The sequence below is a fragment of the Bombina bombina genome, chromosome 1 (genome assembly GCF_027579735.1).
Source record: "Bombina bombina isolate aBomBom1 chromosome 1, aBomBom1.pri, whole genome shotgun sequence".
NCBI lineage: Eukaryota > Metazoa > Chordata > Amphibia > Anura > Bombinatoridae > Bombina > Bombina bombina.
The window spans coordinates 550339417-550363507 of NC_069499.1; the positions used below are offsets into that span (position 1 = coordinate 550339417).

A 24091-nucleotide genomic window follows, 5' to 3' on the forward strand; every position below is an offset into this window, starting at 1 on the left:
GAATACCTTTTAGTGGGGGGGGTGTAAACAAAGGGGGCTGTAACTGCATTGATCCTGATGAAACAGCTTTACCATTGAGAAACGCATTGCAAATTGTATACTTGGTTCATTGCTTTGGTCACTTGGTTTTAAGTTGTGAACCTCACTGATGAGGCCCAATGAAGGCCAAAACGATCATCTGGGGTTGCTGTGTTCCTTGTTCAGAGAGGAATTGCCTGGTATTTCGGCACTGGACTGACCGTAATAGGCAGAATCAGACTGATATACTACAGGAAAGTTCTACTCTGTGAAAAGCATTACCGGGCTAAAAGAAGCTGCACCCAGGTGGTAAATCGCCATAGAACAGGCTAACAATGATATTGAGCCGGTTGTTCGTTCCTGTGATTGTGCTTCTCTCTGTGTGTATTAAGTTGTGAATGCATCATTTTATGAATCAATTAACTTCCTTTTTTAACTACTTTAAACCTTGGCCATTCATGAGCTAGAGCTGTAGAGAACTGAGCAGTTGGCTTTGTTCCAGTGTCCCTGTTGACCGGCGATCAGCTAGCTGGATTGCTGCAGAAAATCCAGTCTCTAGGTACTCTTTCGAAATGTGAGTACCTTTATACCAGCTGTATACGTCTTTGTATAAATCAATACACACACGCAGCGCTTCTCTTGTTACATTTTCTAGACATCAAAATTCATCCCTGACACAAAGCTAGATACTTACAGGTGAGGTTTTCGTAGTGAGTTATATTAGAAAGTAATTACATAACTTATGGTTCTGGTTTTGAATTTTAAAGAGCAGTAAAGTCAATCAGTGTCAATTTCCCTTTGAAGACCATATCACAGTTGCTATAATACCACAGCTGCAATGTTGCTACAACCTCAATTCCAAAAAAGTTGGGTCAGTATGGAAAATGCAAAAAAAGAAACAAAAAGAGTCATTTGAAAATTCTATTCACCCTGTACTATATTGAAAACACATTATTTGATGTTTTACTTTGCGAATTTAACATGTTTTTGAAAGTTTACACTCATTTAAAATCTGATGACTGCCACACACTCCAAAAATATTGGGACAGTCGACTGTTTACCACTGTGTAACATCACCTTTTCTTTTAATAACACTTATAAAGGGTTTTGGCACTAAAGACACCAGTTGATTAAGTTTAGCAAGCGGAATTTTCCCCCATTCATCCATTATACATGTCTTCAGCTGTGTAAATGTACGAAGCATTCTTTACCTTATTTTGCGCTTCATAATGCGCCACACATTCTCAGTTGGAGACAGGTCAGGACTGCAGGCAGGCCATGCTACCACCCGCCGCACTCTTTACTTACACAACCATGCACTTAATCCAGGCAGAATGTGATTTGGCGTTATCCTGCTGGAAAATGCGACGTCTAGATTGCAGCATATGTTGCTGCAAAATGTATACATATCTTTCTGCATTAGTAGTGCCCTCAGAGATCTGCAAGTTACCCATGCCATGGGCACTGACACCCCCCATACCACGACAGACGCTGGCTTTTGGACCTGCTCTTTGGCCCAGAGAACACAGCAGCTGTTTTTTCCAAAAACTATTTGAAATGTTGACTCATCGGACCACAATACACAATTCCACTGTGCTACTGTCCATCTCAGATGAGACTGAGCCCAGAGAAGCCAACTGTGCTTTTGGACAGTTTTGAAGTATGGCTTCTGCTTTGCATAGTAAAGCCTTCACATCTGTGGATGCAGCAGTGAATGGTGTTGACTGACAAAGGTTTACCAAAGTATTCCTGAGCCCATGTCAGGATATTCATTAGACTCATGATGGTTTTTGAGACAGTGAGGTCTGAGGGATTGGAGATCACCCACATTCAGAAGTGGTTTCGGCCTTACACTTTACACACCAAGATTTGACCGGATTTCTTGAAATCTTTAATTAAATTGAGCACTGTAGAATGTGAAATGCCCAAAATCCTACCGATTAGTCTTCTGGGAATGTTGTTCTCAAAGTGTTGGATTATTCGCTAATGCATCTGTTGGCAGATTGGCGAGCTTCGACCCATCCTTGCTCTTGAAGGACTAGAGCCTTTGTTGGAGGCTCCTTATGTACTATGATTACACGATTGCCTCACCTGTTTCACATCACCTTCTTATTTTAGCTTGTCACATTGCTATTATTTTGGAGAATGTTGCAGTCATCAGATTTGAAATACATTAAATTCACAAAGTAAAACATCAAATAATGTGTTAATAATGTGTTTTTAATATAGTACAAGGTGAATTGAATTTTCAAATTACTTGGTTCTTTTTTGCATTTTCCATACTGTCCCAACTTTTTCAGAATTGGGGTTGTATTTTCAAAAGGATATCATGTACACAATCTTGCAGCAGCAATATCAGTGTCAACATTGGAGCCAGGGGCAAGCTCCCATGAACCCATTGGATGCCATAGAATGCGGCAAAACATTGCTCTACATATAACAGCCAGACGGAAGAAACACATGGCTTTGCCAGTGCATGCCCCAAAGATGGAGTAGAGGCTGTCACTCCACACCCAAAATATGTATTGAAGATAACTATAACTGTTATAATTATTTAAGAAATAACCCAATATATATACAAGTTACCTTCAACATATTTTTTACCTTTAGTTGGATTTCTTGAGAGTTGCATTTCTTTTTCAAACCTGGAAAATTGCAGCAAAAATAAATGCTTTAGAAAAACAATATTTAAATAAGTACATATGTATGCATTTTGAGTACTTGCTTTACACAACATAGTAATTTTAAAATAGTTTACTAACATGTCTGTACAACATCTGCAGGTATTTTCCACCATCAACATTTTGAGAGTATTCATCCATCTGATGGAAACGGAACTCACAAGCCAATAACACTGACATCTTTGTGACTTGTATCGTTTGTTTCAAGTGACTTTCAATTGCACCTAACGTTCCTTGTAGAAAGGTGTTTTCATTCCATTTTGAGAATTTTTAACTACAAGCACAGACATCAGTTTGTGTATAAATAAAATGAATATATTTTTAACCTAATACTCGCATCTGAGGTTTTCATTTACTACAAAAGGAAATTACCATACTCCTGAGAGGAGAAGCAATTCCTACACCGAAAGTTAAAGATTCCATACTCCACAAGAGGAGAAGGATATCCACACAGAAAAAGAAAGAAGCACATATTCTACCGAATACCATACTCCAATAAGGCATCAAGAGACAAACATCTGTAATAAAGACTGGGATCCACTCCCCCAACGCTCCTCACATACCTCACATGTTTGAGGTTTAAAAAGGTGAGCACTATTCTTATTTCTTCATTATATAAGTTACTAGTATATACATACTGCACCATAATTTGTTTATTGTTTATGTTTCCTAAACTCTATGAGCGCTACAGTCTGGGACCCTCAACTCTCACCCTTTACAATTTATTCCATTGATGATAGTGGAATCTCCAGACTAAGCTGCCTTTGAAATACTATCTGCAACGCACAGCGCAAGCCAAAACACCCTACTCTTTTCATATATATATACATACATAGAGCCATGGAAATTAGGCAGGAGTGAACTGCACAGAAGAGTGGTATTCCATGTGTTCTATATACATAGTAATAAAAAGGCAGGGTGGAGATGTTGGATATCAGATAAAGCTCTGGAGGGACATAAGAGTCGATTCCAATCTTGTTGCTCATATTTATCAGCTCCCAATAGGCCTTTTTTTTTACTTAGGAATGAACACAATACAACCAATAACACTATTTCTTTCATGTAATTAACAAGAGTCCATGAGCTAGTGACGTATGGGATATACATTCCTACCAGGAGGGGCAAAGTTTCCCAAACCTTAAAATGCCTATAAATACACCCCTCACCACACCCACAAATCAGTTTTACAAACTTTGCCTCCAAGGGAGGTGGTGAAGTAAGTTTGTGCTAGATTCTACGTTGATATGCGCTCCGCAGCAAGTTGGAGCCCGGTTTTCCTCTCAGCGTGCAGTGAATGTCAGAGGGATGTGAAGAGAGTATTGCCTATTGAATGCAGTGATCTCCTTCTACGGGGTCTATTTCATAAGGTTCTCTGTTATCGGTCGTAGAGATTCATCTCTTACCTCCCTTTTCAGATCGACGATATACTCTTATATTTACCATTACCTCTACTGATTCTCGTTTCAGTACTGGTTTGGCTTTCTACAAACATGTAGATGAGTGTCCTGGGGTAAGTAAGTCTTATTTTCTGTGACACTCTAAGCTATGGTTGGGCACTTTATTTATAAAGTTCTAAATATATGTATTCAAACATTTATTTGCCTTGACTCAGAATGTTCAACTTTCCTTATTTTCAGACAGTCAGTTTCATATTTGGGATTATGCATTGAATTATCATATTTTTCTTACCTCAAAAATTTGACTTTTTTCCCTGTGGGCTGTTAGGCTCGCGGGGGCTGAAAATGCTTCATTTTATTGAGTCATTCTTGGCGCAGACTTTTTTGGCGCAAAAATTCTTTTCCGTTTCCGGCGTCATACGTGTCGCCGGAAGTTGCGTCATTTTTTGACGTTATTTTGCGCCAAAAATGTCGGCGTTCCGGATGTGGCGTCATTTTTGGCGCCAAAAGCATTTAGGCGCCAAATAATGTGGGCGTCTTATTTGGCGCTAAAAAATATGGGCGTCGCTTTTGTCTCCACATTATTTCAGTCTCATTTTTCATTTGCTTCTGGTTGCTAGAAGCTTGATATTTGGCATTTTTTCCCATTCCTGAAACTGTCTTATAAGGAATTTGATCTATTTTGCTTTATATGTTGTTTTTTCTCTTACATATTGCAAGATGTCTCACGTTGCATCTGAGCCAGAAGATACTACAGGAAAACCACTGCCTGCTGGATCTACCAAAGCTAAGTGTATCTGCTGTAAACTTTTGGTAGCTATTCCTCCAGCTGTTGTTTGTAATAATTGTCATGACAAACTTGTTAAAGCAGATAATATTTCCTTTAGTGATGTACCATTGCCTGTTGCAGTTCCCTCAACATCTAAGGTGCAGAATGTTCCTGATAACATAAGAGATTTTGTTTCTGAATCCATAAAGAAGGCTTTGTCTTCCGGGCGAATGGTCTCTTAACCCAGAGGTATTTCTTCAGATTGTTCAAATGTGGGGGCTCCCAGAGATAGATCTGATGGCCTCTCAGCTAAACAAGAAACTTCCCAGGTATCTGTCCAGATCCCGGGATCCTCAGGCGGAGGCAGTGGATGCATTATCACTTCCTTGGAAGTATCATCCTGCCTATATCTTTCCGCCTCTAGTTCTTCTTCCAAGAGTAATCTCCAAGATTCTGAAGGAATGCTCGTTTGTCCTGCTAATAGCTCCGGCATGGCCTCACAGGTTTTGGTATGCGGATCTTGTCCGGATGGCATCTTGCCAACCATGGACTCTTCCGTTAAGACCAGACCTTCTGTCGCAAGGTCCTTTTTTCCATCAGGATCTGAAATCCTTAAATTTAAAGGTATGGAGATTGAACGCTTGATTCTTGGTCAAAGAGGTTTCTCTGACTCCGTGATTAATACTATGTTACAGGCTCGTAAATCTGTATCTCGAGAGATATATTATAGAGTCTGGAAGACTTATATTTCTTGGTGTCTTTCTCATCATTTTTCTTGGCATTCTTTTAGAATACCGAGAATTTTACAGTTTCTTCAGGATGGTTTAGATAAGGGTTTGTCCGCAAGTTCTTTGAAAGGACAAATCTCCGCTCTTTCTGTTCTTTTTCACAGAAAGATTGCTATTCTTCCTGATATTCATTGTTTTGTACAAGCTTTGGTTCGTATAAAACCTGTCATTAAGTCAATTTCTCCTCCTTGGAGTTTGAATTTGGTTCTGGGAGCTCTTCAAGCTCCTCCGTTTGAACCTATGCATTCATTGGACATTAAATTACTTTCTTGGAAAGTTTTGTTCCTTTTGGCCATCTCTTCTGCTAGAAGAGTTTCTGAATTATCTGCTCTTTCTTGTGAGTCTCCTTTTCTGATTTTTCATCAGGATAAGGCGGTGTTGCGAACTTCTTTTGAATTTTTACCTAAAGTTGTGAATTCCAACAACATTAGTAGAGAAATTGTGGTTCCTTCATTATGTCCTAATCCTAAGAATTCTAAGGAGAAATCATTGCATTCTTTGGATGTTGTTAGAGCTTTGAAATATTATGTTGAAGCTACGAAATCTTTCCGTAAGACTTCTAGTCTATTTGTTATCTTTTCCGGTTCTAGGAAAGGCCAGAAAGCTTCTGCCATTTCTTTGGCATCTTGGTTGAAATCTTTAATTCATCTTGCCTATGTTGAGTCGGGTAAAATTCCGCCTCAGAGAATTACAGCTCATTCTACTAGGTCAGTATCTACTTCCTGGGCGTTTAGGAATGAAGCTTCAGTTGACCAGATCTGCAAAGCAGCAACTTGGTCCTCTTTGCATACTTTTACTAAATTCTACCATTTTGATGTATTTTCTTCTTCTGAAGCAGTTTTTGGTAGAAAAGTTCTTCAGGCAGCGGTTTCAGTTTGAATCTTCTGCTTATGTTTTTTGTTAAACTTTATTTTGGGTGTGGATTATTTTCAGCAGGAATTGGCTGTCTTTATTTTATCCCTCCCTCTCTAGTGACTCTTGTGTGGAAAGATCCACATCTTGGGTAGTCATTATCCCATACGTCACTAGCTCATGGACTCTTGTTAATTACATGAAAGAAAACATAATTTATGTAAGAACTTACCTGATAAATTCATTTCTTTCATATTAACAAGAGTCCATGAGGCCCACCCTTTTTTGTGGTGGTTATGATTTTTTTGTATAAAGCACAATTATTCCAATTCCTTATTTTATATGCTTCGCACTTTTTTTCTTATCACCCCACTTCTTGGCTATTCGTTAAACTGATTTGTGGGTGTGGTGAGGGGTGTATTTATAGGCATTTTAAGGTTTGGGAAACTTTGCCCCTCCTGGTAGGAATGTATATCCCATACGTCACTAGCTCATGGACTCTTGTTAATATGAAAGAAATGAATTTATCAGGTAAGTTCTTACATAAATTATGTTTTTCATAATGGAAAAATATTGGATCGGATATCAGAAAAGTCAAGCACACAATGCACAGACATAAATAACTTCACCAATCACAATTACAGTTTATCAACTAAATATTCACAAGAAAAAAGACAAATCAAATTCCACAGCAAAAGGTGATAAAGTGTAAAACTGACCTTTTCAATGTGTTTGTGAATATTCCAAGACTATTTGGAATAATTATATCTTGCGCATGTGCAATACAATTTGAAATGGCTACTGACACCATTTTACAGCATATATTAATAGAGGGTCTCGATTGATTAAACCTATACTGATTGCTATTGTATAGTCCATCGGTAGTGGGTGGGATAGACATTTACATGTTTGCCATAAAGGTGTTTCTTTTTCCTTTTTTTTTTTTGGTAAGAAATGTTAAAATCAACCCCTTAATATGGTCTCTGGCTAGAATTGTAAGACAGATTATTTATAGCTCTATAAGAAATATCCTTTTGAGAATAGAGTAAATGATTCATACTAAGCTTACCTGTCTCATAGTTTTCAATCATCCGTAGGAGACTTTTATTGACAGCCTCAAATATTTTCTTCAAATCAACCAAGGTGTTTTCGCTCAGCATTCCATTTTTTTCCATTTCGATAAATATGTCCAGCATACTCTGAAATAAATAAGGAGAAAAACAACATTGGATAGATGCATTGAGGACTCACTTTTTAAATTAAACACAACCACATTTTTTTTACTTGAAAGCTAGAACATCAACATCGTATGGCTGAGCCATATATGTTCCATCTATGTTCTATGTTCCATCTAAAATGTTTCAAAATGTATTTGTTTTTTGTTTTTTATTGATCTTCTGGTGTTGAATAAAACCTTTTCTGTGTGAGTTATTCCTATCAGCCAATGAACATTGAGTCCAATTTTTTACACAATTGTGTGAACTTCCTGTCAGCTTCATGTTAAGTCTAAACAACTTTTACTTAAAGGGACAGTCTACACTAAAATTGTTATTGTTTTAAAAAAGATAGATAATTCCTTTACTACCCATTCCCCAGCTTGGCACAATCAACATTGTTAGATTAATATATTTTATAACATTTAAACCGCTAAATGTCTGCCTGTTTCAAAGGCTCTATAGACAGCCTCCTAATCACATGCTTTTTAATTTGTTTTTCACAACAGGAGACTGCTAGTTCATGTGGGCCATATAATTATCATTTTGTTAACACCTGAAGAGTTATTTAAGATTTAGCACAACACAGTACTAAATGCAAGTCAATGGATAATAACTAAAAAGTCATGTGATCAGGGGGCTGTCAGAAGATGCTTAGATACAAGGTAATCACAGAGGTAAAAAGTGTATTAATATAACTGTGTTGGTTATGCAAAACTGGGGAATGGGTAATAAAGGCATTATCTATATTTTAAAATAATAACAATTCTATTGTAGACTGTACCTTTAACAATATTTTTTTTTCTAGCAAGAAAGGTCAATAGCTGCTCTTTTATATACATGCTAAAAAGCATTTGAGTAACACGCCTCTTTAACCCCTTCGTGACCAGACCACTTTTCCATTTTCTGAACGTTTGGGACCAGGGCTATTTTTACATTTCTGCTGTGTTTGTGTTTAGCTGTAATTTTCCTCTTACTCATTTAACAGTTACACATCAATAACCATTAAAACACAACCTTGCTAAATAGTTTCTAAATTTTGTCCTGAGTTTAGAAATACCCAGTGTTTACATGTTCTTTGGTTTTTTTTTGCAAGTTATAGGGCAATAAATACAAGTAGCACTTTGCTATTTCCAAACCATTTTTTCCCCCAAAATTAGCGATAGTTACGTTATAACACTGATATCTGTCAGGAATCCCTGTATAACTCTTTACATATATATATATATATATATATATATATATATATATTATTTTTTTAGTAGACAATGCAAAGTATTGATCTAGGCCCATTTTGGTATAGTTCATGCCACCATTTCACTGCCAAATGCGATCAAATAAAAAAAATATTGCTAACTTTTTCACAAACTTTAAGATTCTCAATGAAATTATTTACAAACAGCTTGTGCAATTATGGCACTAATGGTTGTAAATGCTTCTCTGGGATCCCCTTTCTTTAGAAATAGCAGACATTTTACGGCTTTGGCGTTGCTTTTTGGTAATTAGAAAGCTGCTAAATGCCGCTGCGCACCACACTTGTATTATGCCCAGCAGTGAAGGGGTTAATTAGGTAGCACTTGTAGGGTTAATTTTTAACTTTAGTGTAGTGTAGTAGACAACCCAAAGTATTGATCTAGGCCCATTTTGGTATATTTCATGCCACCAATTCAACGCCAAATGCAATCAAATAAAAAAAAAATTGTTAACTTTTTCACTAACTTTAGGTTTCTCACTTAAATTATTTACAAACAGCTTGTGCAATTATGGCACAACTGGTTGTAAATGCTTCTCTGGGATCTCCTTTCTTCAGAAATAGCAGAAATTGATGGCTTCGGCGTTACCTTTTGGTAATTAGAAGCAGGACCGTCTTTAACCCAGGGCAAAAGGGGCAGCTGCCCAAGGCACAGTCTTTGTTGAGTGGCCCAAGCGTTCTAAAAAAAAAAAAAATTTTTTTTGGTTCATGCCAGACTGCTGATGTCAAGTGACATGGGGGGCACACACAGTCAGTCCTAATACTGTCACAGTCAAAAGTTCTCTGCTTAACTGTGACATGAAAAGCGAGTGCCAAGTGCCGTTTTAGATGTGCACTACTGAATGCTAAGCCCTAACTCGGCATCCAGCCAATCCCACTGCATCAGAAAAGGTCCTGCTGGGGTTACCACTATTGCCAGGTAACTGATCTGGTGGTGGGGATTGTTTCTGGATAGGTCTGACTGTAGTCGCATGCAGCAGAAAGCCGGAGCGGCAGGCACGTGAGAATGTGAGCATCTGTGCAGCGGCATACACTGCTCTCTTCAGTCTTGAGGATGTATGACTCGTCTGTATCCATGCAGCCTTGGGCAGACAGCATCCAGTCTGCTGGTCCCCTTAGATCTGCTCTTTCTGCTGTGGCCCTAAGATCAACTAACTGAAGTTTGTTAGGAGAACAGTGTAGGAAGTTGTCAGTGGGAAGAATAAGTGAGTGCACACACTCCCCTCCCCCATACAGCATCGTCTAGTGCAGGGTGAGAGGGAACGTTTTCCTAGCAAAGAAGTGACATGTGTTGCTGTGGCTGATGTATAGTATCATGCTGATACTTTACACATTAAGATAAGGTTTATTTTTATTCAAAATATTTTTATTAGAGAAATGCACAGAACAATTGTATACCATTGACTAAAAGGCATGCTCATAGACAATCTCCTGTACATCCTTCACTAGAATACAATAACTGTAAAATAACAAAGGGAAAAGGTCAACAATAACATACTTAGGTAGTACCAAAAGTGATATGTCATATATAAAGCATGCTAAAATACATAAGTCTATGTCTCTGCTTATGATCGTTAAGCTAAGGGGACGATCCGCTGGGGCATTCATGGGGAGTGTCTCGGAATTTTTGAGAGAGATAGGATTCCCATAAGATTTACATTTCTAGGAATATGTCCCTGCGTTTATTTTTAAAGTATGCATATTCTTCTAAACCCAATACTTTGTTGCATTTGTCTATCCATTGCGCAATGCTGGGAGTTGAGTAGGTCTTCCAATTATTTGAAATTAGTGAATTTGTGATATTAATTAAAATATTCAATAGTTTGGTTTGGCTGGGGGTTAATTTTCTAGGGGTTAGGTTAAATAGCCAAATAAGTGGGTTATCATCTACTAAGGGGCAAAAAAGCTTGGAGGATTCCTCGATAATTAGTAGCCAGAAAGAGAAGATCTTTGGGCACTGCCACCAGATATGTGCCATTGTTCCTGTGTGGGAGAGGCATCGCCAGCATTTGTCACTATTATATTTAAACAGCTGTTGACATCTTACAGGTGTAAGATACCACCTGTATAGAACCCGTTTGGGCTGGGGGCTTTTCCCGAGGGTAATTTTTTTTATCACCCCCTCAATTTCTTTTTTACTAAAGGGTTTGTTCAGGAAAGAAACTTGGCCTTTTGTGATTTGGGGGACTTTAATTTATCTAGATATTTTCCGTTTTTTTGTAATTTATTTGCATCTGCCATGGTATCTAAATTTGGGTCAGTGGGGGAGAGGTTATTTAAGGATTCGTAATAAACCCTAAATTTTTCTGCAGTTTGCTCAGTAGAAGATTGTTTATGGTTGAGTTTGTTTTTTATCTCTGGTATGTATGATTTATTAGTTTTGTGCCTCAATTTGCGTGCAAAGATGCTACTGCATTTATTATCGCCATTGTAAAAGATTTGTTGCAATTTGAGGGCTTGTAACTTATTCTCATATAGCATATATGCTTTAGCTTGTGTTCTAAGTTTTTCTAATTCTACTTTTGTAGTGTTGTTGGTGGGATTTAGGAGTTGGTCCATTTCTAGCTTTTCTATGTTGTCTAAGATGGGTTGAAGCTTTATTTTATATAGTTTAGTCCAATGGGCTTTAATACTTATAAGTTCACCTCTTAAGATCCCTTTGTGAGCCTCCCAAATGATTCTGTGGTCTTGTACAGTGCCTGTGTTAAAAGCAAAATATTCTAGTAGTGAGTGTTCAATTTTGGAGAACTATAGGGGATCCTCTAGCAATTCATCATCTAATTTCCAGTGGAAAGAGTAAAATGGTGCGGTTGGCCAAGCTAAGTTACATTTAATCATGGAGTGATCAGACCAGACTCTAGCGAGTATATATAGGTTTTTCACTGCTATGAGGCTTGTAACATCCATCATAACATAGTGAATTCTTGAGTGACTATTATGTGGTGAGGAATAAAACGTATAAGCTTTGACATCCGGATGGGTGATTCTCCAGACATCCTGCAGGACTAGGTCTTTGAGACAGGTTTTGACTTTGGAGTTAATGTGTGGGGATAAGTGGGGTCCACCGCTGGAGGTATCTAGTGCTGGGTTAAGGGCTATATTGAAGTCACCACATGTTATGAGGGAACCCTTGCTTTCTGCTAAAAGTATGTTTGTGAGTTTTTTAAAGAGTTTGTCTTGAGAAGTGTTTGGAGCGTACACACTAACTAGGGTGACTAGGCTGTTATATAGGGTGCCTAGTAGTAGGATTAGGTAGCGTCCTTCCATATATTTGATTTTTTTGGATAACGTAAACGGGATATTTTTCCTTATTAGGATACCCACTCCATTCCTCTTAACCTCATTAAAGGCATAATAGGAGTCTCCAAACTTGAAGTGAAAGGTTTTGGGATTTTTATCGTGTATGTAGTGTGTTTCCTGTAGGAACACTATGTCCCCTGAATGGTGTTTGAGATCTTTTAAGACTATTCCGCGTTTGCTAGGGCTATTTAGACCCTTAGCATTAACTGTAAGGAGAGTTAAATTTGGTTTATGTGCTGCGTGTGACTCGTGCATAACATGGTTAATACAAAGAGATAGATTTTCAGAAGTATAATGTACTTTTGGGTGTGAGACCTGGGATTCAGGTTAGATGTTGACCACTTCCTTAACACAACAATGAGAACAAAAATATAACTATAACAATAATAATAAAGCATAATAAAATCAGTGAAAATAACAATCGTGAAAAGAAACATCTCGACACAAGGGAGAGGAATGCATCATGGCCGACCATCCCCAACCTTTTAATGTTTAATGAGAGATGTGGGACATTAAAATGTCTAGCTAGGCTAGTTATTTACAACTAAACCTCATAACCTTAAGTGTATATAGCTATAGTTATACTTTCGGGTAACCTGGGACTACAGACAAGCTTCAGAGAGGGCCAGGGCCTACAGGAGCTCATAACTTGGCGCTAATAATAGTGGGTGAAGTTAGCAAGAAATAGAAAAGACATTTACGTAGACAAAACATAACTCTAAGGCTATATAAGCTATATTAGACATTATACTCTCTCCTCAAGTTAAAAGTCTATCAACGTACAGCTGTCCATAGTGTGAAAGGAGGAGCATTGAGTCAAAACAAGAATACAGAGTCTCACAACTTTCTTGATAGAAGGAGGTCAAGTTGTCTGTTCCTCAGGGTTTGTTGATGGAGAGGTGATTCTGTCCTTACGTTTACCGTATTGAACTTTATGCCAATATCTCCTCCTTATCTTTGAATTTTAAGAAGCAGGTTATAACGTCCCTAGGCAGTGAGTTGGGGGAGGCTGCTCTTAGGGCTCTATGAGCTCTGTCCAGCTCCACTGATGGTGCTTGCGGATTAGCCTTGATATATTGGAACAGACCTTGTAGATAGTCATGGAGGTCTGAGGGTTGAACAGTCTTCGGTATTCCTCGGAACCGCAGATTGTTTTACGCTCCTATTTTAAAGGTCTTCGACCTTATCTTGAAGTGCATCGATTTTGGAGTCATGTATTGTAGCTTGTGTGCCAATATTGCTAACCATTTCATTTAGAGTATCTTGAGTTTCTTCAACCTCCTCCATCCTGTGGCCTATATCTGTGATTTCATTCCGGATAGATGACAGCTAAGATTTTATTAGTGATCTCAAGGAATCAAAGTCAGCTTTACTGGGGAGGTTAGCTATGTCAGCTTTCAGCGTATTCTGCCATTATGGCAGCTGAGGAGGTAGTAGTTTCTGAGGCAATACTTCTTGCAGTAGGAGAGTCTGGCAGATTGCCACAAGGAGATTCCTGTGAAGGAAAGAGAGTGCTGACAGAAATAGGCGTGCTGGAGTGTGTTTTTAGGCCCTTTTCCACTCTGGTTGATTTCTTTCCCGCCATGTTGTTAGATGCAGTAAAGGGTAGGCTCTGGCGCCTGTATAATGCAGGGTGTCTGAAAGATTGTACGTTCTCCCAGTTTAAGAATAGACAGTCCGGTAAGGCAGTTAGGTGTAGGAGTAGTGCCACGTTATTCTGTAGCGGAATATTAAAGGTTAGGTACTAAACAGAGGTTTCTGCATGCGGTTAGGTAGACTTATGCTACTATGAAAATGTGTCCCTTATAGTAAAAATCTCTGATTAGGATTTTTCAGGAGACGTTGCAGCAGCTGAGTTTCAAAGCCCTATTAAAACTCTTTTCCTGTTTCAGTGTCACCCCTGTGTCACAATAGCCGCATATTTTAGCTTGTTGGGTCAGGGTAAATGATGCTAAACTTCTTTGCCCATGGTTGTATTTAAGTTTGCTATGGACTCTGGCATGCTTGTGCTTATTTAGCAACTATATACATGTAGCGTATAGGCCTTACCTTATGTCCCCAGGACATGGCATATTTGCTCAGTGTGAAGTCGCCTTCATGAGGTTCCTGCCTGGTGCAGCAGTACGAAGCTGCCTGTTAATGTGGTGCTATACGGGACGAAGGCTGCTGATGTACACCAAATGTTCAGGTTCCAGCGTGTGGTTAAAAGGAATGGAGTGGGTATCCTAATAAGGAAAAATATCCCGTTTACGTTATCCAAAAAAATCAAAGATAAGGAAGGGCGCTACCTAATCCTTCTACTAGGCACCCTATATAACAGCCTAGTCACCCTAGTTAGTGTGTACGCTCAAGACAAACTCTTTAAAAAACTCACAAACATACTTTTAGCAGAAAGCAAGGGTTCCCTCATAACATGTGGTGACTTCAATATAGCCCTTAACCCAGCACTAGATACCTCCAGCGGTGGATCCCACTTATCCCCACACATTAACTCCAAAGTCAGATTGCTGCGACAGGCCTGCCCTGTGATGCGTGCCTTATGGCGTGTGTGATAGCGTGTCGTACGGCTCCGGGGTGGAAGAAGAAAGGGCATGCTAAGTCAGGGCATGATCTGTTGCCAAAGGTTGGTAGAGTAGAGGGGTTCCCCGCTAGATGAGTAGGTCAAGGGGATGAATATCGGCCACTCTTGCACGGAGCTTGTTCACACAGCGGCCATTTTCTTTCACAGCCATGCTCCTCAGATAAGGTTTATTTTTATAGTTATTCTTCCTCTCTCATATTTTACAGCTTCCCATAGTAGTTCTGCTGTTCCAGTCAGTAAACCTATATTTGTCTGCACCTCCATGCTTCTTCCTCAGTCTTTACCTTGCTTTGCTCCTGTTGGATGCCCTAAATCGCTTTAACCAGCTAATCTCACATCAGAATCACATTCAAAATCATATTAAATGTATCCACAGTGGAGGAATTTATATATGTATTTACTTATTAGTACTGCTCAGGTCCAGTTTCACATATTGCAATTTATTTCATTTTTTTTAAATGATTATCCCAGCAATGGATGATCCACTGCTTGGATAATAATTTTAAAACAATTATAAAATAAATAGATTTAGTTGTTTTCTAGGATGTTGGGGTGGAGAGTGAAATCGCATGGGGGGGGGGGGGAAATGAATAAAATGTTTGCCCAGGGTCCAGTCAATATTAAAGACGGCCCTGATTAGAAGGCTGCTAAATGCCGTTGCGTACCACACTTGTATTATGCCCAGCAGTGAAGGGGTTAATTAGGTAGCTTCTAGGGTTAATTTTAGCTTTAGTGTAGAGATCAGTCTCCCACCTGACACATCCCACCCCCTGATCCCTCCCTGACCCCTCACAAACAGCTCTATTCCCTCCCCCATCCCACAATTGTCACCGCCATCTTAAGTACTGGCAGAAAGTCTCCCAGTACTAAAATAAAAGCCTTTTTTTAAGCATTTTTTTAAAATATATAAATAGTTTCTGCAGTGTAGGTTTCCCCCTAACCCTCCAACCTGCGCAATCCCCCCAAACAGCTCTCCTAAACTCCCTCCTCTTCCTATTTGTGGCCATTTTAGGTACTGGCAGCTGCCTGCCAGTACCCAGTTTCTTAACAAATTTGCTAATTTTTTTAAAATATTTTTATTTGACCCCATTTTGTCCTTGGTCGCGAAGGGGTTAAAGGGACATATAAGTTAAATTCAAACTTTCAGAATTCAGATAGAGCATGCAATTTTAAGCAACTTTCCAATGTACTTCTGTTATCTACTTTGCTTTGTTCTCTTGGTCAGGGCCGGATTGGGCAGCCAGGATACCGGGAAAAATCCCGGTGGGCTGCCGCCAGCAGCTGTGCAGAGAGAGCATGCACAGCACAGTGTCAGTCAGTGTGAGCATTTGGAGGAGCGGAGCTGCGGGCTGTTTTTTGAGCACACTGAGGCTCAAGTATCTTAGCTGGCATAGGATGCTGCTGCTCTGATCCAATAGGCATTAGCCAATAGCACTGTTGGTAGAGAAATGGGGGGGGGGCACATCACGTCACCTGAGCACACACAGTCACACACTACAAGGAGGGAGCCAAGTTGGAGGCCATGTGGGCCAGTACATAAGGAGCAGCAGGCCACACCACAGCTGTGACAAGCACTAGGAGGAGCGAGCACAGCAGGTTACAAAAAGGTACGTGGTTGATGGCAGCAAAAGTGAGCACTCAGCTAGTGAGTAATCTGTCTGAAACTCCATATGAACATATTTTCTCATCCCTGTGACTATAAAGTTGTAAGATGAATCAACGCTTCCAGTCTGCCTGAAGCTACAGTGGGAAGTTTTTCATAGCTTAGAACATATGTTCTGTCAGGATATCTGTGAGTGTTATTGAATAGTATATATATATATATATATATATATATATATATATATATATATATAATGTAAAGTGAGGTATACCTGTATAGTCAAAAATGAAAATAAGCACTCACTGGTCTTCAGATATCCAAATCACCAAAAAATCTTTATTTCGTGTTGGGACGTTTCGGGGACCAAACATAGTGCCTTCCTCTGACAGTGTTACAGTGAAAAAAGCAGCCTTAAATAGGCCTCCAGATCCCTCCCATGTAATCAAAGCCAATCACAGGCCCCGTTGTGTACACACCCCCATAGACATAAATCCCATTGGCAGATGAGCCCCATATGACAAAATCAGTGTTGCGTGAAACAGCTGCCAGTACCCAAGATGGCACCCATTAAGGTAGAGGGGGAGGGTTAGAGAGCTGTTTGGTGGGTTATCAGTGAGGTTGGGGGCTAAGGGGGATCCTACACAGCAACCTATGTGAAGTTGGCACCCCATGTTTGTAAAAACTGAATTAAAATATACCATTTGTTTGTGCTGCGTTTGTGCTGATTTGTGCCGCAAAAACCAACGTTTGTGCCGGTTTGGTTTAGGAGATATTGCACATTATTTTTTTATGAAACCCCGCCCACTTTGCACCCCATGTTATGCAATTTTAAAAACGAATATACCATTTGTTTGTGCTGATTTGTGCTGCAAAAACGAACGTTTGTGCTGTTTTGGTTTCGGAGATATAGCGCATTAATTTTTATGAAATCCCGCCCACTTTGCACCCCATGTTATTCAATTTTAAAAACAAATATACCATTAGTTTGTGCTGATTTGTGCCGCAAAAACTAACGTTTGTGCCGGTTTGGTTTAGGAGATATTGCGCATTATTTTTTTATGAAACGCCGCCCACTTTGCACCCCATGTTATGCAATTTTAAAAACAAAAATACCATTTGTTTGTGCTGCGTTTGTGCTGATTTGTGCCGCAAAAACGAATATTTGTGTCGGTTTGGTTTCGAAGATATAGCGCATTATATTTGCTGAAACTCCGCCCACTTTGCACCCCATGTTATGCAATTTTAAAAACAAATATACCATTGGTTTGTGCTGATTTGTGCCGCAAAAACGAACGTTTGTGCCGGTTTGGTTTTGGAGATATAGCGCATTATTTTTTATGAACCCCGCCCACTTTGCACCCCATGTTATTCAATTTTAAAAACAAATATACCATTTGTTTGTGCTGATTTGTGCTGCAAAAACTAACGTTTGTGCTGTTTTGGTTTCTGAGATATAGCGCATTATTTTTATTAAACCCTGCCCACTTTGCACCCCATGTTATTCAATTTTAAAAACAAATATACCATTCGTTTGTGCTGCATTTGTGCTGATTTGTGCCGCAAAAATGAACAATGTTCCGGTTTGATTTCGGAGATATTGTGCATTATGTGTACATATGCTCTTTGATTCAAAAGTATTATAACAACAAAAATGTGTGTAAGTACAAATAGAATTATAAAACTTTGGGGTATACAAAAGAACAGATGTGACTTCCACACCAGAAAAAAATATTTAAGAACATATGGGGGAGATTACATCCCTGGCAACTGGAAAAAAAAAAACCTGTTTCAGTTTTCTATGCAGTGCAGCAGTGTAGCTGCTCAGCGAAACAGTCTAGTTACGCTGCATAGAAAACTAGTGAGACAATTTTTTCCCCATCTCCAGGGATGTAATGCCCCCCTAAATGTTTAAAAAAAAAAAAAAAAAAAAAGCAACTAAAAAAGAATTTACTTATATAAGAAAACTTGCTTGAGTGCTTTTAAGCGCTTGTTAAATCTAAGCAAGTTAATATTGGGCTGTCTGTGGTTAACATATTACCCCCAAGGCAGAACATACAGTGATCTGAGATGTCATCGCAGAAAATGCAGCATGTCTGCAGAAAGAATGGGACACATGCAGGAACTGTCAGCGATTTAACTTTGCAGCACTGCTCCACATTAGGCTGTTCTTTTCAAACAGAGCTGTGCTCTTACTGCATTGTGTACGTTTTTATTAACACAGTGCATTCAGAGCAAAGTGCTGTTTGAAGTGAACAGTCATATATGCAGCAGAGCTGCAAAGCAGCAGTGTATTGATTGTTGACTGGCTCTCAGGGATTTTTCCAAACCCGCCCCCCCCCCCCCCTAGCCTTTCCCAGTCTGCAAAGCTGTTTTTTCTGAATGTAAGACGTTCGTATGAGCAATGCACCTTTTTTAATACTACACTTCTATGTTAGACAAAGAGAAAAGGAAACAAATTTATTCAAGGGACATTTTACAATTTCTTTTTTTTGTCTGCAACTAATTTGCAACGCAATTTTCAACTACTGCAGTATATTATAAAACTTAAAAAATTGCTTTATTCTCCAGTTAACCAACAATTGCAATTGTACTGGTGCTTTAGTGTAACTTCCTAATTTAAAATTGAATTTTATTTAAAAATGACCTGCAGAAACATTTTCACTAAAAACATCTCATCGCAGAAAGTGAAAAAAAGTTCTGCCTTTGGGCATATTACAGGCGATTAATATGGCAACAAAGAGGTTAAATTGGCTAAAGGAGGTTTATTAGGCCTAATGGGGTTGAAGAGGGCTTTACTGCAATTTAATTGAAAATTTCCTTTTTCAATTAAGTAGTGGGTTTCTACTTATTCACTTTGCAGTTAAATTACTTAAAGGGACACTAAACCCAAACATTTTCTTACATGATTTAAGAAGAGAATACAATTTTAAATAACATTCCAGTTTACTTCTATTATCTAATTTGCTTCATTCTTTAGATATCCTTTTTTTGAAGAAATAGCAATGCACATGGGTGAGCCAATCACACGAGGCATCTGTGCATCTACCAATCAGCAGCTACTGAGCATATCTAGATATGCTTTTCAGCAAAGAATATCAAGAAAATTAAGCAAATTAGATGATAGAAGTAAATTGGAAAGTTGTGTACAATTGCATGCTCTTTCTAAATCATGAAAGAAAAAATGTGGGTTTCATATCCCTTTGAAGGGACACTGAACCCAAATGTTTCTTTTGTGATTCAGATAGAGCATGAAATTGTAAGCAACTTTACTCCTATTATCAAATTGTCTTCATTCTCTTGGAATCTTTATTTGAAATGCAAGAATGTAAGTTTAGATGCCGGCCCATTTTTGGTAAACAACCTAGGTTGTCCTTGCTGATTGGTGGATAAATTCATCCACCAATTAAAAAGTGCTATCCAGAGTCCTGAACCCAAAAAAAAGTTAGATGCCTTCTTTTTCAAATAAAAATAGCAAGAGAATGAAGAAAAATTGATAATAGGAGTAAATTAGAAAGTTGCTTAAAATTGCTGCGCTATCTGAATCACGAAAGAAAAAAATTGGGTTCAGTGTACTTTTAAGCTATGGTTTGGGCTTCTTCCAATCCATTACTCTTCAATAACCTCATGTATGCCGTATAAACCGGTTTGTTACCATGTTAATCCTTTAATGCCCAGGGCCGGATTTACATTTCGGGCGCCCATAGGCACAGAGTGCACTATACAGAGCGCATCCCCCTTGTTTTCTGTTACTGGCGGCTTCCGTGGTGCCAATGAAACGCCTGCCTGTGCTGGACAGACTTTTTAATGGGTAGCCTACACCGAGGTCCCTCTCTGCCCCCACAGAAGCCGCCGGTCATGGAAAAGAAGGAGGTGCGCTCTGAATAGTGTTCTATATAGAGCGCATCCTCCTTGTTGTTGCCGGTGTTCTGTCAAATTGACAGCAATTAGGCGCGGGCACGGCTCCCCTCTATGGAGGGCACCTGTAGGCACATGCCTACTCTGCCTCATTACAAATCTGGCCCTGTAAATGCCACTCTCTGGTGCAATATTAACCCTCTTACATTTTACTTTCTGGTGCAGTGTTAAAGGGACAGTATACACCAATTTTCATATAACTGCATTTAATAGACACTATTATAAAGAATAATATGCACAGATACTGATATAAAAATCTGGTATTAAACCATTTAAAAACTTACTTAGAAGCACCCAGTTTAGCTCTGTTTAAAAGGTTAATGGAGCACCCATTGCAAGTGGGAAATATCAAACACTCCCCCTCCCCCTTCCTTTGCATATGAAAAGACCCTTTACACAAACAGAAGCAAGGTGGAGTAGGTATACTTTGGTATTCTCCTAAAACTTTGGGGCTTGGTTAGGAGTCTCAAAATCAGAGCAATCTTATTTAAGAATAAGCAAAAAAACAACAACTTTATGAGCTATATAAATAGATCTACAAAACATTTATGCAAAGAAAAAATGAGTGTATAATGTCCCTTTAATCACTGGTGTTCTATATTTCCCTTAACATAACACAACACAAACGTTAATTTTTGCGGCACAAATCAGCACAAACACAGCACAAACAATCAATATATTTGTTTTTAAAATTGAATAACATGGGGTGCAAAATGGGCAGGGTTTCATAAAAAATAATGCGCTGTATCTCCGAAACCAAAACGGCACAAACGTTCGTTTTTGCTGCACAAATCAGCACAAACTCAGCACAAAACATGGAAGGGAACTGCACTCCAAGACCGGATCAGGTACACATCCTGTGACTCAGCAACATCCAGCCCTGGGTGCTAAATAGCACTCCAAAAAAGCTGTGATGTCACCAGAGCCACAGGCAGTTAACCCCAGTCCGGAATGGGTGCAAGAAACAAGGGAGATTACAAATAAAAAGTAATACAACACATAGAAACACCCAGCACTCACCAGCTAGCTCACAGCTAAGATAAAATCACAACTGGAAAGGTTAGTCACCGCATCTGGCCAAATGGGAAAGCTCAGGCACCACGTCAAGGTCCTTTCCATAGCCTGAGTCCCTAACACAGGCACACCATCATGCGAGCTCACAGAGCCAAACAAACTGAGAACAAAGAAGGGGTGCACAGGTGGCTGTAATCACCCATAGAAAATACAAAACATGGAAGGGAACTGCACTCCAAGACCGGATCAGGTACACATCCTGTGACTCAGCAACATCCAGCCCTGGGTGCTAAATAGCACTCCAAAAAAGCTGTGATGTCACCAGAGCCACAGGCAGTTAACCCCAGTCCGGAATGGGTGCAAGAACCAAGGGAGATTACAAATAAAAAGTAATACAACATATAGAAACACCCAGCACTCACCAGCTAGCTCACAGCTAAGATAAAATCACAACTGGAAAGGTTAGTCACCGCATCTGGCCAAATGGGAAAGCTCAGGCACCACGTCAAGGTCCTTTCCATAGCCTGAGTCCCTAACACAGGCACACCATCATGCGAGCTCACAGAGCCAAACAAACTGAGAACAAAGAAGGGGTGCACAGGTGGCTGTAATCACCCATAGAAACTCAGCACAAACAAATGGTATATTGGTTTTTAAAATTGCATAACATGGGGTGCAAAGTGGGCAGAGTTTCAGCAAATATAATGCGTAATTGATACCAACGTTCGTTTTTGCGGCACAAATCAGCACAAACACAGCACAAACAAATAGTATATTTGTTTTATAATTGCATAACATGGGGTGAAAAGTGGGCGGGATTTCATAAAAAAATAATGCGCAATATCTCTTAAACCAAACCGGCAGAAACGTTTGTTTTTGCGGCACAAATCAGCACAAACGCAGCACAAACCAATGGTATATTTGTTTTTAAAATTGCATAACATGGGGTGCAAAGTGGGCGGAGTTTCAGCAAATATAATGCGCTATATCTTCGAAACCAAACCGACACAAATATTCGTTTTTGCGGCACAAATCAGCACAAACGCAGCACAAACGCAGCACAAACAAATGGTATTTTTGTTTTTAAAATTGCATAACATGGGGTGCAAACTGGGCGGGGTTTAAAAAAAAAATAATGCGCAATATCTCCTAAACCAAACCGGCACAAACGTTAGTTTTTGCAGCACAAATCAGCACAAACGCAGCACAAACGAATGGTATATTTGTTTTTAAAATTGAATAACATGGGGTGCAAAGTGGGCGGGGTTTCATAAAAAATAATGCGCTATATCTCCGAAACCAAAACAGCACAAACGTTCGTTTTTGCAGCACAAATCAGCACAAACGCAGCACAAACAAATGGTATATTTGTTTTTAAAATTGCATAACATGGGGTGCAAAGTGGGCGAGGTTTCATAAAAAAATAATGTGCAATATCTCCTAAACCAAACCGGCACAAATGGTTTTTGCGGCACAAATCAGCACAAACGCAGCACAAACGAATGGTATATTTTAATTCAGTTTTTACAAACATGGAGTGCCAACTTCACATAGGTTACACAGCAGCATATGTAAATACGCTAAAAAGAAATCACACAAAAAAAAACACAAATATACCTTTTATTTTAGTACTGGCAGACTTTCTGCCAGTACTTAAGATGGCGGGGACAATTGTGGGGTGGGGGAGGGAAGAGAGCTGTTTGGGAGGGATCAGGGGGTCTGATGTTTCAGGTGGGAGGCTGAGCTCTACACTAAAGCTAAAATTAAGCCTGCAAGTTCTCTACAAGCTACTTAATTAACCCCTTCACTGCTAGCCATAATACACGTGTGATGCGCAGCGGCATTTAACGGCCTTCTAATTACCAAAAAGCAATGCCAAAGCCATATATGTCTGCTATTTCTGAACAAAGGGGATCCCAGAGAAGCATTTACCACCATTTGTGCCATAATTGCACAAGCTGTTTGTAAATGATTTCAGTGAGAAACCTAAAATTGTGAAAAATTTAACGTTTTTTTTTAATTTGATCACATTTGGCGGTAAAATGGTGGCATGAAATATACCAAAATGTGCCTAGATCAATACTTAGGGTTGTCTACTGCACTACACTAAAGCTAAAATTACCCCAAAAAGCTCCCTACATGCTCCCTAATTAACCTCTTCACTGCTGGGCATAATACACGTGTGGTGCGCAGTGGAATTTAGCGGCCTTCTAATTACCAAAAACCAATGCCAGAGCCATATATGTCTGCTATTTCTGAACAAAGGGGATTCCAGGGAAGAATTTACAACCATTTATGCCATAATTGCACAAGCTGTTTGTAAATAATTTCAGTGAGAAAATTGAAAGTTTGTGAAAAAATTTGTGAAAAAGTGAACGATTTTTTGTATTTGATCGCATTTGGTGGTGAAATGTGGCATGAAATATACCAAAACGGGCCTAGATTAATACTTTGGGATGTCTACTAAAAAAAAAATATATACATGTCAAGGGATATTTAGGGATTCCTGAAAGATATTAGTGTTCTAATGTAACTAGCGCTAATTTTGAAAAAAAGTGGTTTGGAAATAGCAAAGTGCTACTTTTATTTAGTGCCCTATAACTTGCAAAAAAAGTAAAGAACATGTAAACATTGGGTATTTCTAAACTCAGGACAAAATTTAGAAACTATTTAGCATGGGTGTTTTTTGGTGGTTGTAGATGTGTAA

The 24091-nt window shown here is 39.1% G+C and overlaps 1 protein-coding gene across 1 annotated transcript in view; it reads right to left on the reverse strand.

The window, feature by feature from the left end:
- Positions 1 to 24091, reverse strand: part of LOC128638821 (caspase-8-like) — a 79015-nt gene that overhangs the window by 33116 nt on the left and 21808 nt on the right. Inside the window, exons 3-4 of the mRNA XM_053690958.1 lie at positions 7575 to 7704; positions 2623 to 2663 (exon numbers count right to left, since the gene is read on the reverse strand). Coding sequence (XP_053546933.1) covers positions 2623 to 2663; positions 7575 to 7704 — 171 coding nt within the window. The remainder of the gene's footprint in view (positions 1 to 2622; positions 2664 to 7574; positions 7705 to 24091) is intronic.